This window comes from Tetrahymena thermophila, assembly GCF_000189635.1.
Source record: "Tetrahymena thermophila SB210 genomic scaffold scf_8253805, whole genome shotgun sequence".
Lineage (NCBI taxonomy): Eukaryota > Ciliophora > Oligohymenophorea > Hymenostomatida > Tetrahymenidae > Tetrahymena > Tetrahymena thermophila.
Window position 1 is genome coordinate 2,725 of NW_002475920.1, and position 19,378 is coordinate 22,102.

A 19,378-nucleotide genomic window follows, 5' to 3' on the forward strand; every position below is an offset into this window, starting at 1 on the left:
ATAACTTAGGTAAATAAATTTATTTCTATGTATTTTTTTATTCTAAACTTTTATTATGATAAAGGAATTCATTTTTATTACAAATTAAAATATATGTATGTATGCATGTATGTATGTATCATCTATATTAACTTTTATATATTTAACTTTCCATTTTAAATTTATTTACAAATTTATTTCTAAAATTATAAAAGAAATTCTCCAATTGGCAACGAGGGAGCATAAGATTTGTGCACTTCTTTAAGTACCAGTCAGAATCTAATAATTTTACTTCTTAACCTATGGTAAAATATTTTTAGTTTACTAATAAATCTTATTTTTTTTAAGGTAAATTTACTAAGTTAACAAACAAGCTTCTTAACTTCTTTTTTATTGAAGTTTATATTTTTATTTATTAATAATTTTACTTTTTTCTTCATACTTCTGTATATTCTTCTATTTTATTGTAATTTTAATAATATATTGTTACCAAAATTTAATCAGGAATAATTAAATTAGCGATGAAGGTGCTCTAAGAATAGGCTCTGCTTTGTAAAAGTGTTCAAATCTTTTAGTTTTGAGATTACATCTTAGGTAATAGCTTATTAATTAAATATCATTTCGAATTCAAAAACTTTTCAATAAAAAAAAACAAGAAAACAAATAATAAAAATGATAAATAAAATTATTTGTTTATTATTTTTATTCTCCTTTCAAATTCTTATACTTTGATGTCGAAAAAATAGCATTTTTTAAATATCTTAAATATTTTATAATTATTAAAAAGAGGAAATACTGTTGGAAAATATTTTTGTACAAAGCTTAAATAAAGCGTCTTGAAGAATAGAAAATTAATTAAATCTAGGTGCGCTTTCTCCTGAGAACACAATATTATTATTAAAATGCTAAAAATAAATTAATATTAATTTTTTAATCTAATTATTTATTATTAGGTTATTTATTTATTTTATTTCTACTGCACAATTAAGCTAAACCAAAATTTTTTATATTTATATTGTAATCTATTTTTTTTTTGTAAATATTTATTTTTGAAATAATTTTTAAAACATATTTTTTTATAATTTGTAAAACATTTTTATCAGTTTTGATATAAAATTATGATATATTCTTTTAGCCCTTTTCACTCTTTTCATTTGGCTATCAAATCTTTGGCAATTAGAATAAATAATGAAAAAATACTCTAAAATAATATTTTGCTAAAAATGATAAATGACATTATTTTAATAAATAGTTACTTTAAGTAATAAAAATTTGTTTTAAATATTTCTCAAATATTTTCCTCTAATTTAGATTATTTTTCTTACTAATTAAAATATGAGTAATTAATAATTTAAATGTAAGAGAATAACAATTATGTAAAAGAGCTTTAAAAATTAGCTCAAGAGATGAAACCGAGGACCTCGGTTAATTTATTCTAGAAATATGATTGATATTTTATAGCACTTCCTCAAATATAAATAATAAAAAATAATTTTGAAATGAAGATATATTATATCTGGTGTAGAAAAAAAAATGGAAACTGATATTTAAAAATAATATTCAAAATATTTAAATATCATGCAAAATGCAAAATATATTTTTGTTAATTATCATTTATCTTCAAATTTATATACCAATGAATCTTCTATGACACCTTTTTTATGTATTTACCTCAGTCAATATGGGATAGTTAAAATTCAATTATTAGCAAATTATCAGATATACGACTTGCGAATTGCGAGTTAAGAGGTATTTTACAGTATTAAAAATATCTTATCATTGATAAAAGAAAATAATTAAGAAAATTGATAAATTTAGCTTATTGATTTTTTAAAGAGCTTTTAAATTATCTAAATTACTAAAAAAATATAAAAATTTAAAGATATCAATTATTATTTAATTAAATGATCATTCACAATAGAAAATATCTTTTTATTTTCTGGAATTTTTTCCTAATGAAATTTATTAAGATTACATAATTTAATTTTTTTACAACAGTAAACAAATAAATACCAAAAATTAATAATTAAAATATCTTTGTAACATTTTTGAAAAAATACATACAAGCATATTACACAAAAAAGATATTTTAAAGACTAAATAAATATTTAATAATTAATTAATAGAGTTACCTTTTATTTTTTAAAATGGATAATTTGATCTGTTAATAAATAACTGAATTTTTTAAATTTATAAATTATGGGAAGAGTGGTAATAAAGAATATTTAGCTCTAAATAATTTCTGTTGAATTTGTTATATAGTTTTTAAAGCTAATTTAGATTAATTACAAAATATGATAATCAATTTTTAACTGAATCATGAAGCTGAATTCAAAATTGCTTTTAAGAAAAATTATTTTATCATTTCCTGTATAATAAGTGCGTTAAATTTGAATAATTTATCTCCCATAGCATAACAATTTTTGATGACTTAAAATTTCACATAGTGATTATTTAAAAATGCCAAAATTTAAAATTAGGATAAGATTATTAGTAAATATGAGTTAAAAATATCAGTGACTAATTTTTTTATAATTAAAATAGAAGTATTAAGGTGATAATTATCTTGTTTTTATTTGATTAACTGACTAGAGAATTTAATAATGCTGATTTCTATTTGTCAACAAGCTAATTAGAAATTAATTACTATATCAAAATTGAATTTTCCTTCATAAGCACTATCAATTTTTAAATGTCTGAAAAATTTTAGCATATTTACAGACTAATTGGCAAAGTATTTACAAAACCATTTTAATTTATATATACTTGCCTTTACCATCTATTTATTTATTACTTACTTTTCATGTTTAAAATAACATGTAGAATTATTTTTTTAAAAATTTTTAAATATTAAAAAAAATAGTTAATATTTCTTTGATTGAATTTTGAAAATGTTTATTTAATTATTAATCACTTACCACACATTCATTTCATAAATGTTTTTTGCTTCGAACTTCTTTATTCAAAGTCATTAAAAAAATATTATGTAAATTCATGAATGTATTTTTTAATTAGTAGATAAGATTTACTCAGAATTAAGAAATTAATTAACAAATTATTAGATCTTGTGGTTGTGTTAGATAATTTGAATGAATTTGAAAGATCTATTTATTCTCTACTTCATTTTGAATAGAAAAATAATAAAAATATTTTTAGCCTTTCTTTGACTTAAAATATATTTTATTTTGTAAAGAAAAACCAATTTATTTAAAAGTTTGTATTTTTTCTTCTTGTACTTTGTCTGTTTTAATTTATGCCATTTCTGATCCCTCTATCCCTTCAAAAATATTAAAAATGTTTTAAAATATTTTTTTATAAAGAAATATTATAATCTTACATATATTTAACATTTTTGGTTCAGCATAATATCTATTCATCAGTGATTTTTAAGTCATTTTATGATATTATTTTTACAGATATATACGCATTGTCAAAAACTCAAACAAAATAATAAATTTTTTCTTTTCAACCTTACACATATCTAAAAATTAAACTGATCTTAATTAATAATGATTACTTGATGAAGCAAACAAAAATTAAAGTATAGTTAAGCTTGAAATCAGCTATAAAGATTTAGTAAAATTTGTAATATTTAATTTTATACTTTAGCATATAAAATAGAACTAACATATTTAAATTCACTGTACTTCACTCTATTTGTGCATAAATTTTTATCAAAAAAATGAAGATTTTTAAAAGTTATGATTTAATTATTTCTACTATTCGTTAAAATTCGAATTTATTAAATTAAAGATAAATACATTGAATATTTAAATGAAAATACTGTAAATACGTAAAGATATTTTTTAAAAAAATCAAATAGATAGGGTAAGGTATTAATCAAAATCAAAAATTTTTAGTTATTTATTTATTTATATCTAATAACTAATATACTCAAATCGCTCATCGGGATTAATAAGCTTAATAGATTTTTTTTATTTAATAGATATCATTATCAAAAATCATATTTTCCTTTAAAAAATGCTATTTATAATCTATCTTTTTATTTTTAAATGAATTAGCTTACTTTTACAAACACATACAATAATTAACTTGTATATAAATTAGTCAACGCCTTTTTTATAATATTTATTATTTATAATTTAGAATGTTTAATATCAATTTGTTTTATTCAAATTAATTAAAGTCCCTACCTTCATAAATTTTATTAAATTTTAGAAGAACAAAATTCAATTAAGGAATTTATTCTATCTATCCTTTAAATACCTAAATCAAACAGCCTCTTTTCATAATAATTAATTAATTAATTAAAAAAGAAAATAATAAAAAAAAAAATTTAAGTAAAATGAATATTTTAAAGTTACTAATAGTTTTGCTTTTAATAAGCTAAATAGTTGCTTTAGGTGCTATTGTTACCTGCTAAGGTAGTGGATGCTCTCCTTCAAGTTGCACAACCCTTCCTACTGCCACTCCTGCTTTGAGTTGGGTACCTGCTGGTTAAGCTACTGGATAATGTGCAATTAACTCTTGTCCTGCATCCGGTGCTACAATTTCAGGTACTACTGATCTCTACTGTAAATCTTGTCCTGGTACTCCTAACAATGGTTTTCAAGCTGTCTTTGCTAACACTTCAGGAAATGCTTGTGTTGCTGCAACTGCAACTTGTAGTTCTAATAGAGCTGCTAATACATGGAATAACGATGATTGCCTTGCCTGTAATGGTAATACATCTCAATATGCAAAGGCTGATAATTCTGGTTGTTAAGCAAATCCTGTTGGTGCTTTTGTTCCCTGCTAAGGTAGTGGATGCTCTCCTTCAAGTTGCATAACCCTTCCTACTGCCACTCCTGCTTTGAGTTGGATACCTAGTTAATTTTAAACTGGAATATGTGCAATTAGCTCTTGTCCTGCATCTGGTGCTACAATTTCTGGTGCTACTGATCTCTACTGTCTATCTTGCCCTGGTACTCCTAACGGTTGGGTTCGAGCTTACTATGCTAACACTTCAGGAAATGCTTGTGTGGCTGCAACTGCAACTTGTGGTTCTAATAGAGCTGCTAATACATGGATAGATGCCGATTGCCTTGCCTGTAATGGTAATACATCTCAATATGCAAATGCTGATAAATCTGGTTGTTAAGCAACTCCTGTTGGTGCTATTGTTACCTGCTAAGGTAGTGGATGCTCTCCTTCAAGTTGCACAACCCTTCCTACTGCCACTCCTGCTTTGAGTTGGGTACCTGCTGGTTAAGCTACTGGATAATGTGCAATTAACGCTTGTCCTGCATCTAGTGCTACAATTTCAGATGCTACTGATCTCTACTGTAAATCTTGTCCTGGTACTCCTAATGGTAGTGTTCAAGCTGTCTTTGCTAACACTTCAGGAAATGCTTGTGTTGCTGCAACTGCAACTTGTGGTACTAATAGAACTGCTAATACATGGAATAACGCAGATTGCCTTGCCTGTAATGGTAATACTTCTTAATATGCAAAGGCTGATAAATCTGGTTGTTAAGCTACTCCTGTTGGTGCTGATGTTAGCTGCACTGGTACTGGATGCGCTACTCCTGCAAATTGCCCAGCCCCTCCTACTGCCACTCCTACTTTGAGTTGGGTGACTGGCACAGGCACTGGAAAATGTGCAATTAACGCTTGTCTTGCATCTGGTGCTACAATTTCAGGTGCTACTGATCTCTACTGTCTATCTTGTCCTGGTACTCCTAACGGCAGTGTTCAAGCTGTCTTTGCTAACGCTTCAGGAAACGCTTGTGTTGCTTCAACTGGAACTTGTGCTTCTAGAACTGCTAACACATGGACAAATGCAGACTGCTTAGCTTGCAATGGTAATACTAATTAATATGCTAAATCAGATAAATCTGGTTGCTAATCAACAGCTCCTTCTTCTTCTTCTTCTTAATCCTAATCTTAATCCTAATCTTAATCTTAATTTTATTCAAACTCAAGGATAATTTTGAGCTCAGTTTTATTTTTAATTACACTCCTTTTCTGATTTTTTATGTTTGAATTAAACTCATTCAAAAAAACAGATTTTTAATAATACTTATTTGATTGTTTGCTTTATTTATATTAGCTTTTAACCTATATATTATGTATGCTGATTTGATTGAAAAGTATTATTGTACATTCAATTATTTTTATTTATATTTCTTTTTTGCTTTTATTTTCTCTGAAAATCAAATTCTTTCTTTTCATTTTTAAATTGTTTATCAAAAAATATTTTTTCAAAATATATTATCTCACTCATTTTAAATATTTTATTTTACTCTTATTGGTATATTTTCCTTGGGAATATTTTTTAATTTCATAGAAAAAGTTAAATATGTATGTAGTAAAAGAAAAGTAATTTATTACAATCAGCTGATTTACAATAAATTAGCTTCAATCAAGATCAAGCCCATGTTAAAATTCAAACAATTAGTAAAAAACACTACTAGGAAATCTTTAAAAATTAACATAGCTATTCTCGGATAATTATTTCTTGAGTAAGAAATTTTCACTTAGTTGAATAAATTATAATATTATTTAATCAATTAAAAAAAAAAATTTAAAGAAATAAAAAAAGTTTTTGAAGCAGTTAGGTTTAGAATTTTTTAAATTTATATTAATTTTTTTGAAAATAGTAAATTTTTTAGGGTAAATAAATAAATAAAATAAATTTCTCATTTTATATAATATTTAAAATTTAAGATATTAAATACCTTATAATCAATGAAAAATAGAATTTTTTAATAGCACCTATTTTTCTTAAAATTTAACACCTATTTTAACATTTTTTCTAAAAAAATTGAATTAACACCTAAATAAATTTTCATTTTGAATTTGGGGAGAGGAAATGTTAATATATGTAAGTAAATCTACAGTATTTTACTTTGAAATTCTAATCAACAAAAAGATCATACTAATTAATAATTTTAAACATGTTTCTTGTATACAAAAACAAAGAAAAGAATTTTATATTTATTGTGTTTATTAGATAGTTAGCTATATAGCTTTTTATTGACAAAAGATAAACGTTATTAAATGAGTATTTTTAGCTGTGAACAAACATATAGATATGTTTCTTTCTGGATATTCTTAGGGTGAGTTCAAGATCGAATTAAATTTATTGAAGTGCTTTGAGGATTTTAAATGATTCTTTTGTCAAAAAATATTGCAAATTTATTTTACTATGAAATTATGAATTTGGTATTTTACTATTAAATTTTTTACTTTATATCAATAAAAATATTTAAAATATTATATTTAATACACTTTATATCTTAAAAATATTTTTAATTTTCTATCTTAGTCCTTTTGTAATTTTATTTAGAATTAAAAATTAAAACATCATTTTCATTATTAAAAATTTGTAATTTGTAAAATGAGTTAAGAAATGAATAGTTAGTTAGTAAACAAACTACTTTTTTTAAGCATAAATGGTTAATGAAAAGTAATATCCCATATTAATAAACTCATATATCTAGTTATTCGAACAAAAGAATAAAACCTTTTAAAACTTTTTAAATGAAAAAAGCAAACAAAAATTTTGGGGTAGTTAGCAATTAATTTAAATTAATATATACTTGTAATAGAATAATAGGTCAAAATTTCAATATAATTAACAGCAAACAAACACATTTTGATATGAAAACAATATTTCATTTTTTCTTTATTAAAATTTGATATTTATTATTATTTTATTTAAAATAAATCTTGAATGATGATTTTAAAACTAATTAAAAATTAACTATTATTTCTTACTTTTTTGTTTGTTTGAGTTTAAATATATTGTAAAATTTAATATAATATGAAGAGATATATTTTTTAAAAAGATCCGTTAATATAATGTATTTAATTATTTAAACTAAATAGAAATCATTGTTTTTAAAAAATATTTTGTATGAAAAGACACAGAAACTTGCTTGAGTAATAAGTCTCTTTTTCTAAGAATTTAATATGCTGCTATCTCTTAAATAATTAAAACATTTTAATTTCTACTTTTTATGAAGCTCTTTCATAATTCACATAAATAATTTTTTAAAATCTCAAGGTGCTTAATATATTTACAACTAAAATATACCTATTTTTATTATTTAAATTTCCTTTAAATTTTAAAAGTAATGTTTATTATTCTACTTAATATTTATTTCCTGCTTGAGAAATAATTATCTGAGAATAGCAATAATAAAATTATGCAATTTTCATTATATAAATAATAATTATAATTTTAATTCTTAATTATTATTAAATTTAGAAATTTATCATTATATTTAGATAGAAATCTATTAAAAAATAAATTAGATAAAAACTAACAATTAAATTGAAGAAGATATGAAGTAAATTGTAGAATAAAAGCTTAGAGATACTAAATATTTTGAATTTATTTATTCAATTCAAAATGATATAATTAATTTTAATTTAATATAAAAGTAATTAATTATAGGTTGATGATGAAAATATAAGCGAATCTCAAAATATGCAGGATGTTGCAAATATATATTCCTAATGAATCAAATAGAAACAAAGGATTAGGTAATGATGAAGAAGAGGATGATAACGATAGTAATCAATCAGGAAGATTTTTATTTTTCCCAAATTTAAAGAAATTAATCATAGATTCAAAATTTGTAATCAAAATAATTTAAGTTGATTTTAATTAATTTTTTGAAAGTTAATAATGATAAGAAATTAAAATAAAATAATTATAAAAAATAAAAAGAAGGACCAAAGAAAGCCTAATTAAATTGAATGTATTTTATATTAAATATTTTGTAATTTTTTATAAATTTAATACCTTAATAATTCTCAAATGTTCGCAAAATCTAATTTTGGAAAATTTAAAAATTTAAAATTGCTAGGTATTAATTAAGTTATTAATAATGTCTAATCATTGATAAAAGAAAATAATTCAGAAATTTATAAATTTAGCTTACTGAATTTATTAAAGCACTAAAAAATTATATAAATAGCTAACTAAAATACAAAAATTGAAGATATCAAATATTATTTATTTTATTAATTAATTGATTCATCATTCAAAATAGAAAATAAATATATATCTTTTTTATTTTCTACAATATTTTCCTAATGAAATTTATTAAGATAACAAATTTAGTATCTTTACTAACATTAAATAAATACCAAATATTAATAATTAAAACATCTTTGTAATATATTTGAAAACACACAAACACATTAGATTACTTACACAAAAAAGATCTTTTAAAGATTAAATTAATTACAAAATATAGTGTTTTATCAAATATTTTTTGTTAAAGTGATATACTAACAAAATGAGGCTAAGCCTCAAGCTGTTATTATATACTTTTCATAAATAAAAATGTATTTTTTAATATATTTTATCTACCTAAAATATTTATATACTTTAAATCATATACTTGTTATATTAAAAAGATAAATTTAAATAAATATTCTTATAAAAATTGCTGTAGCAGAGAGGTTTTTTCTGCCTACTGATCTAAAAAAGCCCCGATTGTAAATTCTCTGGTAGATAAAAAATAAACTTATTTATATTTTTATAATTAAGAAATAGTAAAATGTTAGCCATTTTACCACTAACATTTTATCTCCTTCCGAAGTAAGTGTAAGCAAATTTTAAAAAGATCCTTTCAGAATGTGAGCTAGTTAGTTAAGCACTTAAATATTTTCTATATATTCCACTTAATAATATGAGGAATTTATTTTTATTAGTTTTCCACCATAATAAAGATAATAAAGGATTTTCTGAAAGTTAGTTACATCGTTTCCTCTTCCAAATATTCATTAACCTCTTTATTTATACCTATAATTTTATTTTTTTGTCTTTCTCAATGATACCTCCAAAAATTCTAATCATTTTTTATTCAGATTCACTTTCTTCATTATTATTTGTTTTATGCTTTCTAGAATATATTTTTTATTTATTTGATTCAATAAATTTTTCTGTTAATTTTATTAAATACTATTCAATTTCAACAATTTATGAATTATTCAGGAATTAAAGTTACTTAAATTTAGGATATAGTAAGCTGCAGATGGCGAACTCCTATTAATAAGTTTCATATCACTTAATTCATTCTATAAATTCTTTTAAAAACTCTTTTCTAAAAGTATTAATTTATTCATTTACTTTATAACCTACTTAAACTAAATCCTTTGTATTGGTTGGTGCCAGAATGCTTTATTTCTGTTTAAATTTTTTAGCTTTATAGAATGAATTCAGTCAGAGTTTATTTATATGATGGCATTAAATTGTTTAAAAAGAATTTTTATTTTTATTTGACCAATAATAGAGTGTTAATGAAACTCCTTACTATTTTTTTAATTAATTTTTAATATAAGATTTCATAGAGTTATAACAGTCTAGAAGATGTGTTTTTCTAAATATTTCTCTGCATGGTAAAGTATATCTAGGTTCTAGTAATTTAACTAAAGATATAAAACCCTAATATTCAACAATGTTTAATGACTTAAACGTTAATATATAAATTTAGAAATCTAAGTATTTATTTTTTATATTTATAATTTTGATAAGGGTTTAATTTTAATTTTGAAATTATCATGAGTTAAGATATTTTAATATAATTATACATTTTTGTAATTTTCTTCATACTAAGCATACTGCTTCTCATGCTTCACCTAATCGTGAAGATAAGTGATTTCATGCTACATAAATATTTCAACTCTGCTTAGTAATTTTCAATGCCACACTTAGCATAAAGCACTTCATTCTTGTTGATGATTGTAAAGTAAAAAAATAGGGATAGCATAAAGTCTTCCACCATTAAGCTATGTTTTTCAAATGTATTTTTATTTTAAAATTAATTAATTTTTGAGTCTTACATTGTTATACTAAAATGAATTTAATAACTGATTAGGTAATTTGAAAAATTAAGGATATTTCTATTTTAATCTAAATTATATTTAAATTAATATGGATTTTTTATTTTAGAGGGTTTTTATTTATTTAAATTTAAAAATTTGGAAGTAAATTTTAGATTTTACCCCCTATAAGGAAGGATATTACTCGATTAAGTAATATATATCTCCTCCCTGTTCTCTTATAGTATTGATAAGTAATAGCAGAGTAGATAATCAATCTTCTAAGTTAATATAAAACTTTCTTTTGAGTTTTCTCTCTTTACGTCGAACAAATAATTGACACAGTATAGCTTGCATTATAAATTATTTATTTTACTTTGAAATTAAATTTATTGAAAAATTTTATTTTTTTTTAAACTTATATTTTACTTTGAAGGTCTTATTCAATAGAAAGAGCATATTAGTCATTTTAAACATATTGTTTGTATGCAAAAAACAAAGACAAAAAATAATATTTATTCTATTAATTAGATAGTTAGCTAAAGAGCTTTTTATTTATAAAGAACATTAGATAAATGTTATTAAAGGAGTTTTTTAGCTTTTACCAAATTTGTTTTACTTTAAAAATATGAAAATGGTATTCGAATATTAAATTTTTACTTAATATGAATAAAAATATTCGAAATATTATTGAATGCACTTGATATATTAGAAATAAATTTATTTTTAATTGTCTATATTTGTTCTTAGTATTTTCATTTAGAATAAAAAATTAAAGCATCATTTGCATTATTAAACAATTTTAATTTGAAAAATGAGAATGAAAAGTAATATCTCATATTAATAGACTCATATATTTAGTTAGGCTTCGTTTTTTGAAAAAAAGAATAAAGTGTTTTAAAACTGTTTGGATGAAAAAAGCAACAAAAGATTTTGGGTAGTTATTAAATAATTAATGTAAATAAATAAACACCTTTAATTAAATAATAGATCCAAAGATTAATATAAATAAAAGTAAATATATATTGATATGAAAACTATATTTTGGCTATTTTAAAACTAATCTCAAAATCTACTATTTTTTCATACTTTTTTTTTGGTAGAATTTAAAGTAAAAATATCTATTCTATATAATTTAAATATAGTATAAAGAGATATATTTTTAAAAAGATCCATTAATATAATGTATTGAATATTTTTATATTTTAGGAATAGAAATCATTGTTTTATAAAAAATATATTGAATGAAAATACACAGAAACTTGCTTAGCTAATAAGAACTAATCCTTGTTAAAAAAAATTATTTTTCCAAGTCAAATATTTCATTTGATTTTTTTTCTAAATTAAATAGAAATTTTAAAAATATATTAATTTTGAAAAGGACTCTTTAGACTAATTTATCTTTTACATCTATCATTCATAAAAGAAAATAATTTAGAAATTTTTAAATTTAGCTTACTAACTTTTTATCAAAACAAACACATTTAAATGATCTAAATAACTAAACAAAATTTGAAGATATCAAATATTATTTAATTAATTAATTTTCTACTATTTTTTACTAATGAAAATAATTAAGATTATTTAATATAATATGTTTGTTTGCATTTAGTAAATAAATACCAAAAATGAATACCGTATATCCTCATCACTGGGCATCCAGCCCCCCCCCTGGATTTTTCAAAAAAAATGAGTATAATTTTATTTAAAAAATCTAACAAAAATTTTTTTAGATTTAAGAAAATGAAAACTTACCTTTACCATCTATTTATTTATTACTTTTAATGTTTGAAATAAATAACATATAAAATTATTTTAAATAAAAATTTTTAAATGTAAAAAAAAATAGTTATATTTCTTTTTGATTTAATTTTGAAAATGTTTAAATAATTATTAATCAATTCACTTTCATTTCATAAATATTTTTTGCCTCAAGCTACTTTAATCAAAATTGTTAATTTTATATATTATTTTGTAAACTCATGAATGCATTTTTAATTAATTAATTAATAGATAAGAATTACTCAGAATTAACAAATTGATACATTATTTGATATTGTGGTTATGTTAGATAATTTAAATTCATTTGAAAGATATATTCTTTACTTAATTTTGAATAGCAAAATTACAAAAAATATTTTAAGCCGTTGTTTGTCTTAAAATATATTTTATTTTGTTTAGTAAAAACCAATTTATTTAAAATTATGTAGTCTTTCTATTTGTACTTTGTTTGTTTTAATTTATGCGATTTTGATTCCTCAATCCCTTCAAAAATATTAAAAATGTTATTAATATTTTTTTCGTAAAGTAAATATAACAAAATCACATTTATTTAGAATTGTTAGTTATGTATAATATCTATTGATCAGTGACTTTTAAGTCAATTTATGATATTATTTTTTGTTAAAATTATTTTTACAGAATTATATGCCTTTTCAAAAACTCAAATAAGATAATTGATTTTTACTATTTAAGCTTACACAGAAACAAAAACAACAGTGTAGCTAAGTATTAAATCAGCAATAACCGCCTAGCAAAATTTGAGATTATTGGATTTGATACTTTGATATATAAAATTGAACTAATATATTTAAATTCACTGTATTTCACTCTATTTTTGATATCAATTTTCATCTAAAAATATTCAAAATTTAAAAAGGTTAAATGCATAAGAATTTATTTACTCTAAAGAAATTTTTACTTTCAAAATTTGAGAAATGGCATTAAATGCTTTCAAAAATTTGATAAAAACAATTAAAATATTAAATGAATAGTATTAGTTTAAAATCACAAAAATTAAATGAAATATTTGAAATAGCAATATATTTATTTATTTATTTATTTATTTATATTTTCCAAAATTTCTATTATGAATAAAAAAGTAATCTAAAATTATGATAAATTCCTATAAACAAGAGTAAAAAAAGCAAGAAAGAATGCTACTTGGCATTATATTTTTTAATAAAAAATTATTGAAATTCCTCTAACTGGATACATGATGTTACTGGAATTAAATACCTGGATTAGCAATTCTTTAATATTTTAAGTAAAATGGCATGTTTAAATTTATTTTAATTAATTTTCTTCATAACTTTAGCTAGCTTTTTAGATCTTATTAATCCATTATTTTTTAACATTTATAATTTAAAAAAAATCAATAAGCCAAAAGAATGAAAGACACTTAAATAATAAATTTATTTTAGTTTTTATAATCATAATTATTATACAACTTATATTCATTTTTAAAATAATATTAATGAAAATCAATAATATTCTTATTAACTACAATTTATCTATCTTTCAGCAATCTTTTTGATCATATTTTAATTATATTAATGCTATTAAGTGAGTGATTCTAATATTAGGATAGATTGTGTTAATTTACAAATATTTTTCATACCTTTATTAGTTAATTAGTAATATTAAATAATAGATGCTGAAAAGATATTTTTTTAATTTAATCGGGTAAGGTATAAAAATAAAATATTGTAAGCTTATTTATTGAGCTTTTTATAGCTAATAACTAATTTACTCTACTTACTCATCTGGCTTAATAGGTTTAAGATATTTTTTGATTTAAAAGATATGATTATTGAGAATCCTCTTTATTTTGCTTTAAAAAATGCTATTTATAAACTATCTTTTTCATTTTACTAATAGATTAATTAGCTGGCTTTTACTGACTAAAATCACACACTACTTTAATTATCAAATTTTTCTTAAAATATTTAAATATAAATTATTCAGCCCCTTATTTATTTATATCAATTTATTATTTATAATTTAGAATGCTAATTATTTAATTGCTTTGTTGAATTTAATTAAATTATGTTTATACATTCATAAATTTTAATGTATTTTAGAAGAAAAATTAAATTAAGCAATTTAATTTTATCTATCTATCTATCTATCCACTTAAATAATACCTACATCAAACACCCTCTTTTTTTAATAATTAATTAATTAATTAAAAAAGAAAATAATAATCATCAAAAGTTAAGTAAAATGACTATTTTAAGGTTACTGATAGTTTCGCTTTTAGTAAGCTAAATATTTGCAGGATAAGGTGCTGAAGTTATCTGTAATGGTACTGGATGCTCAAATTGCCCAATCCCTCCTACTAGTAATGGTATTTTGAGTTGGGAGACTGGTAAGAAGGATCCAACAAAATGTTTAATTAGCAGTTGTCCTTTATCATACGCTCCAATTAATGGTACTACTGATATCTACTGTCAATCTTGTCCTGGCATTCCTTTCCGTGGTGTTCCAGCTATCTTTGCTAACAGTGCAGGAGATGCCTGCGTACCTTCAAGTGAAACTTGTGGTATTGGAAGAACTGCTAATACATGGAACTATTTAGATTGCTATATGTGTAATGGTAAAGATGCTCCATTAGCTAAATCTGATTAATCTGTTTGCTTAGCAAATCGCATTCCTGGTGATGATGTTAGCTGCGCTGGTACTGGATGCGCTAGTCCTGAAAATTGTCCAACCCCTCCTACTAGCACTCCTGCTTTGAGTTGGATGACTGGTACAGGTTCTGGAAAATGTGCAATTAGTAGTTGTCCTCCATATGGAACTCCAATTAATGGCGCTACTGATCTCTACTGTCAGTCTTGTCCTGGTACTCCTAACGGTAATATTAAAGCTGTATTTGCTAATAATTCAGGAAATGCTTGTGTTGCTTCCACTAGAACTTGTGGAAAAAGTAGAACTGTTAACACATGGACAAATGCAGACTGCTTAGCTTGCAATGGTACAAATAATAAGTATGCTAAATCAGATAAATCTGGTTGCTAATCAACAGCTCCTTCTTCATTTTCTTTTTATATTTATTCAAACTCAATGATAATTTTGAGCTCAATTTTATTTTTAATTACATTCCTATTCTGATTAATTATGTTTGAAATAAACTCATTCAAAAATAAGAGATTTTAAATAATACTTATTTTATTGTTACTTTTATTTATATAAGCTTTTCCCTTTATATTATTTTTACTGATTTGATTGAAAAGTAAATATGTGAATTCAGTTATTTAAAATAAAATTAATTTTCTCTATTTTTCTTTTTTGCTATTTTATTTTATTTTCATTTTTAAATTGTTGATTAAAAAATATTTTATTTAATATACCATAATTACTCTAATTTATGAATGTGTTATTAATTAGCTTGCTAAATTTTAAAAAAATAATATTTTGGGTTTAATTGGAAGTGCTTTTTAAATATTGGTTTATTTAAATGAAGTATATTTTTTACCTCATTCATTTTTTAGTAGAAAAAATATAAGATGTAATTAAAATTTGCATTTTTATATTAAAAGAATTCTTCTTTATTCATTTAATTAATAAACTAACTTTTTTTCAAATTTTTAATTAATAATTACAGTTTTTATTTAATTAGTAATTTATTTTTCACACTATAATAAAAATGAATTAAAATATAAAATAATATTATGAAGATTTAGAAGAAGTATTTTATTATTTTATCACACTTTTAGGTATATATAATTATTATTTAACTAAAAGTTTCTTATTTCTTCTTTATCTTCTCATATTTGCCTCGAAATCGATCTCAGGTAATAAAAACCTTATTAAAATTTAACATAAATCAAAATATATTAATTTTTATAAACTAACAACCAAATTTTTATTTATTTTATATTCTCCTTTATTTTATTTTTTCATTAAATAAACTTATTATTTTGTGATAAATAACATTAAGAGATAATGAAATTAATGATGAAAAAATATTTCTTCTAGCTTCTGCAATAGCTAATTGCACTCAGCTATCAAGTTTGTCTCTTGATTTGAGGTAATTCAAGTTTACTTATTTAATTCACTTTATTTTTAAAAATTTTTAATAAAGTAAAAAACTATATTTTCATTTATTTATTTATTTTGCATTTAAATCTTTCAAAATTTTATTAAAATGATTTATATTTTTAGTGAATAATTTTTAAATGTATTAAATATTTATTTATATAAATTAATAATCTTTCTTTTAATAATTATAAGTGATATCTAAGTTTGCAATATGGGTATTAAGACATTAATTTCTGCCCTGAATAATATGACTTATCTCTCAAATCTATAATTGTTATTGAGGTAAAATTAAAAGACGAATAAAATTTGCATTTAATTAAATTTGGCATTTCATTTATTTTATTAGAAAAAAAAAATTGAAAATAAATAAATAAAAATCTTTTTTTAATCCATATTTTACTTAGATTTATTTTTATAGTTTATTAATAAAGTCTTATTTATTTTTATTATTAAATATAATAGATGGTGTTAAATAGAAAAAGAGGCTCTATAAAATTTAGGATTATTTTTAATAAATAAATCTCATTTGATTTCTTTAACACTTGATCTGAGGTAATAAATAGAATTTTATGATAATATTTTAATAAAGATTTTATAATATTTATCTAAAAAAATATTTCTAACTTTTTAATTTTGCATTTTAGAATAAATATTTTTACATTTAATTCATTTTGTAATACTTATAATGTTATCAAAAATAATTTATTGTTATTAAAATTGAAAAGAAATAATAAAATTGGTAGTTATTGTGAATCAGATTTAAGCTCAACTTTTGCAAATTTCTCCAATCTCTAAATATTGAAACTCAAAATGAGGTAATTCAGCTTTTAAAAAATTTATTTAATATATTTAATTTAATAAAAAGTTTTATTAAATTTAAAATTATATGAATTATAATACAATTAATTATTTTTAATAATAAAAATAAAACTTTAATAATTAAAGGCGGCTGGCTCTTAAATAAAATAATCAAAATAATTTATTAATTTTTTCCTTTTTTAATTGTTAATTTTTTATTTAAGACTTTTTTTATTTTTTTTAAATAAATATTTTTGATATTAAAATCATAGTTCAAATTAAATGGGAAATTAAGGAGCTACAATTTTGGGTTAAGGTTTAAAAAATTGCTTGAATCTATCTACATTAGAATTAGATGTTGGGTATATATAATCTATTTGCTTCATTTAAATTTTAAATTAATTTACTTGTTCTTTTATCATAAATTATTTATAAAGTTGAAATGAATATATAAATATAGTCAATATTATATAAATTAAATTATAAAAAGAGATAATTAAATTAGCAATGAAGGTATTGTTGCTTTAGGATCTTCTTTTAAGTATTTCTCGAATCTCTTAAATTTGACCCTTGATCTAAGGTAAAAACACCTCATTTATCAACTTATTTTCTAATGCTAAATAATTAGCAAAAATAAAAATGTTGCTTGCTACTTTTAAAAATTTTTTCATTATGAAAAATAAAATGTTATTTTTTCCAATAATTTTAAAAATTTTCTATTTATTTTACATGTTCGATAAAATTTATTAAATACAAAAATTAAAAGCTCAAATAAGGCTGGAAATGAAGGCGCTTTAAGTTTAGGTTAAGCTTTATCAAGTTGTATTGGCTTAAAGAGTTTAATAATTGATATCAAGTAGCTATTTATTTCTCATAGTATATTGATATTAACTTTTTAAAATTTATATAGAAGTAATTAAATTGAAGAAACTGGTTCATAAGGTTTAGCTATTGCTTTAAAAAATTGCACAAATCTTTAGATTTTGACAATTGAACTTTAGTAAATTTTATTTATTAACTTTATTTATTCTTTAAAAAATTATTAAAATAATAATTATTGTACATTATTATTTATTAATTAATACCCATTGCATAAATATCCAAATTTTTAATGAAAATTTATTAGTTAGTTAGTTAGTTAGTTAGTTAGTTAGTTAGTGAGGTGTTAATTAATAATTTACATTAATAGTTTTTTTAAAAATATTTATTTATTTATTAAAATTTGAATTTTATTTATATTATATCATATTTATTTTTTATTTTTATTTTTAATTGAAATACTAAAGCTTGAATAAAATTAATCCAACTGGTGCATAATTTTTAGGGAGCGCTTTCATAAATTGTGTTAATATGTAAAAATTGTCTATAGATCTTAGGTAAAAATAAATAAATAATAATTAATAAATTTGATATAATTAAAAAATCTAAAAATTATCTTTAGTTGAGAGAATAAATAAATACACTTCAATAATAATGAATGGTGTTAATTAAAATATATTTTCCTTTAATTTATGATATTAAATTTTACATATAATTAGAAATTACTTTATTTTAAAAAAGCTCTAATTTAATTGGTAACAAGGGCGCTTTGTGGCTAGTTTCTAATTTAGAAAATTGTACAAATCTCACAAAATTGTCACTTAACCTCTAGTAAGAATAACTAATTTTTAATTTTATTTTTAAAATGATTAATTTTTAAAAACACAATAATTTGATAAAATTGAACTGACTTAAAATATTAATAAATTATCATATTTTTCATTTTATTTTAATCATTGAATAAAATTCAACTTTTGTACCATAAATCTAAATAGCCCAAAAATTGTTTTTTGATTACTTTTAATGTTAAAATAAGTTGATAAGTTAAATGTTTTATTTATTATCTTAAAATAAATTTTTTATGATTTGTATTTTATTTATAACTGAAACTAATAAAAATATTTAATCTAATAAAATATTAAATTACAAAATTAAAACTAAAATACAATAAGCTACA

General features: G+C 21.0%; 7 protein-coding genes across 7 annotated transcripts in view; 5 read left to right on the forward strand and 2 right to left on the reverse strand. All coding sequences in view use genetic code 6, as the record gives it.

Moving 5' to 3' along the window:
• Positions 1 to 860, forward strand: part of TTHERM_001431529 (hypothetical protein) — a gene marked incomplete at both ends in the record, with an annotated part of 3,021 nt that extends 2,161 nt beyond the window's left edge. Inside the window, 5 exons of the mRNA XM_012801103.1 lie at positions 1 to 9; positions 65 to 111; positions 195 to 284; positions 484 to 573; positions 767 to 860. The exon at positions 1 to 9 is cut by the window's left edge and continues 352 nt beyond it. Coding sequence (XP_012656557.1) covers positions 1 to 9; positions 65 to 111; positions 195 to 284; positions 484 to 573; positions 767 to 860 — 330 coding nt within the window. The remainder of the gene's footprint in view (positions 10 to 64; positions 112 to 194; positions 285 to 483; positions 574 to 766) is intronic.
• A 3,368-nt stretch (positions 861 to 4,228) lies between these two features.
• TTHERM_01431530 (hypothetical protein) lies at positions 4,229 to 5,950 on the forward strand (the record flags this gene model as incomplete). Its single annotated transcript, XM_001028164.2, has 1 exon — positions 4,229 to 5,950. Exon 1 carries the CDS (start codon positions 4,286 to 4,288, stop codon positions 5,948 to 5,950), a length of 1,665 nt encoding a protein of 554 aa, XP_001028164.2. The 5' UTR covers positions 4,229 to 4,285.
• Positions 5,951 to 8,445: 2,495 nt separating this feature from the next.
• Positions 8,446 to 8,834, forward strand: TTHERM_001431536 (transmembrane protein, putative; the record flags this gene model as incomplete). Its single annotated transcript, XM_012801104.1, has 2 exons — positions 8,446 to 8,567; positions 8,660 to 8,834. 2 exons carry the CDS (start codon positions 8,446 to 8,448, stop codon positions 8,832 to 8,834), a joined length of 297 nt encoding a protein of 98 aa, XP_012656558.1.
• A 1,096-nt stretch (positions 8,835 to 9,930) lies between these two features.
• TTHERM_01431550 (hypothetical protein) lies at positions 9,931 to 10,187 on the reverse strand (the record flags this gene model as incomplete). Its single annotated transcript, XM_001028166.1, has 2 exons — positions 9,931 to 9,985; positions 10,078 to 10,187. 2 exons carry the CDS (start codon positions 10,185 to 10,187, stop codon positions 9,931 to 9,933), a joined length of 165 nt encoding a protein of 54 aa, XP_001028166.1.
• Positions 10,188 to 10,574: 387 nt separating this feature from the next.
• On the reverse strand, positions 10,575 to 10,784 carry TTHERM_01431560 (hypothetical protein; the record flags this gene model as incomplete). The annotated part of the gene is made up of 1 exon (XM_001028167.1): positions 10,575 to 10,784. The coding sequence occupies one exon, from the start codon at positions 10,782 to 10,784 to the stop codon at positions 10,575 to 10,577; it is 210 nt and encodes a 69-aa protein (XP_001028167.1).
• Positions 10,785 to 14,766: 3,982 nt separating this feature from the next.
• On the forward strand, positions 14,767 to 15,654 carry TTHERM_01431570 (cell surface immobilization antigen; the record flags this gene model as incomplete). Its single annotated transcript, XM_001028168.2, has 1 exon — positions 14,767 to 15,654. The coding sequence occupies one exon, from the start codon at positions 14,767 to 14,769 to the stop codon at positions 15,652 to 15,654; it is 888 nt and encodes a 295-aa protein (XP_001028168.2).
• Positions 15,655 to 16,189: 535 nt separating this feature from the next.
• Positions 16,190 to 19,032, forward strand: TTHERM_001431570 (hypothetical protein; the record flags this gene model as incomplete). The annotated part of the gene is made up of 10 exons (XM_012801105.1): positions 16,190 to 16,231; positions 16,288 to 16,337; positions 16,484 to 16,573; positions 17,310 to 17,399; positions 17,655 to 17,744; positions 17,873 to 17,962; positions 18,149 to 18,238; positions 18,293 to 18,382; positions 18,669 to 18,758; positions 18,943 to 19,032. Coding segments are annotated over 10 exons (812 nt in total), but the record flags the coding sequence as incomplete, so codon positions are not given.
• Positions 19,033 to 19,378: the final 346 nt, after the last annotated feature.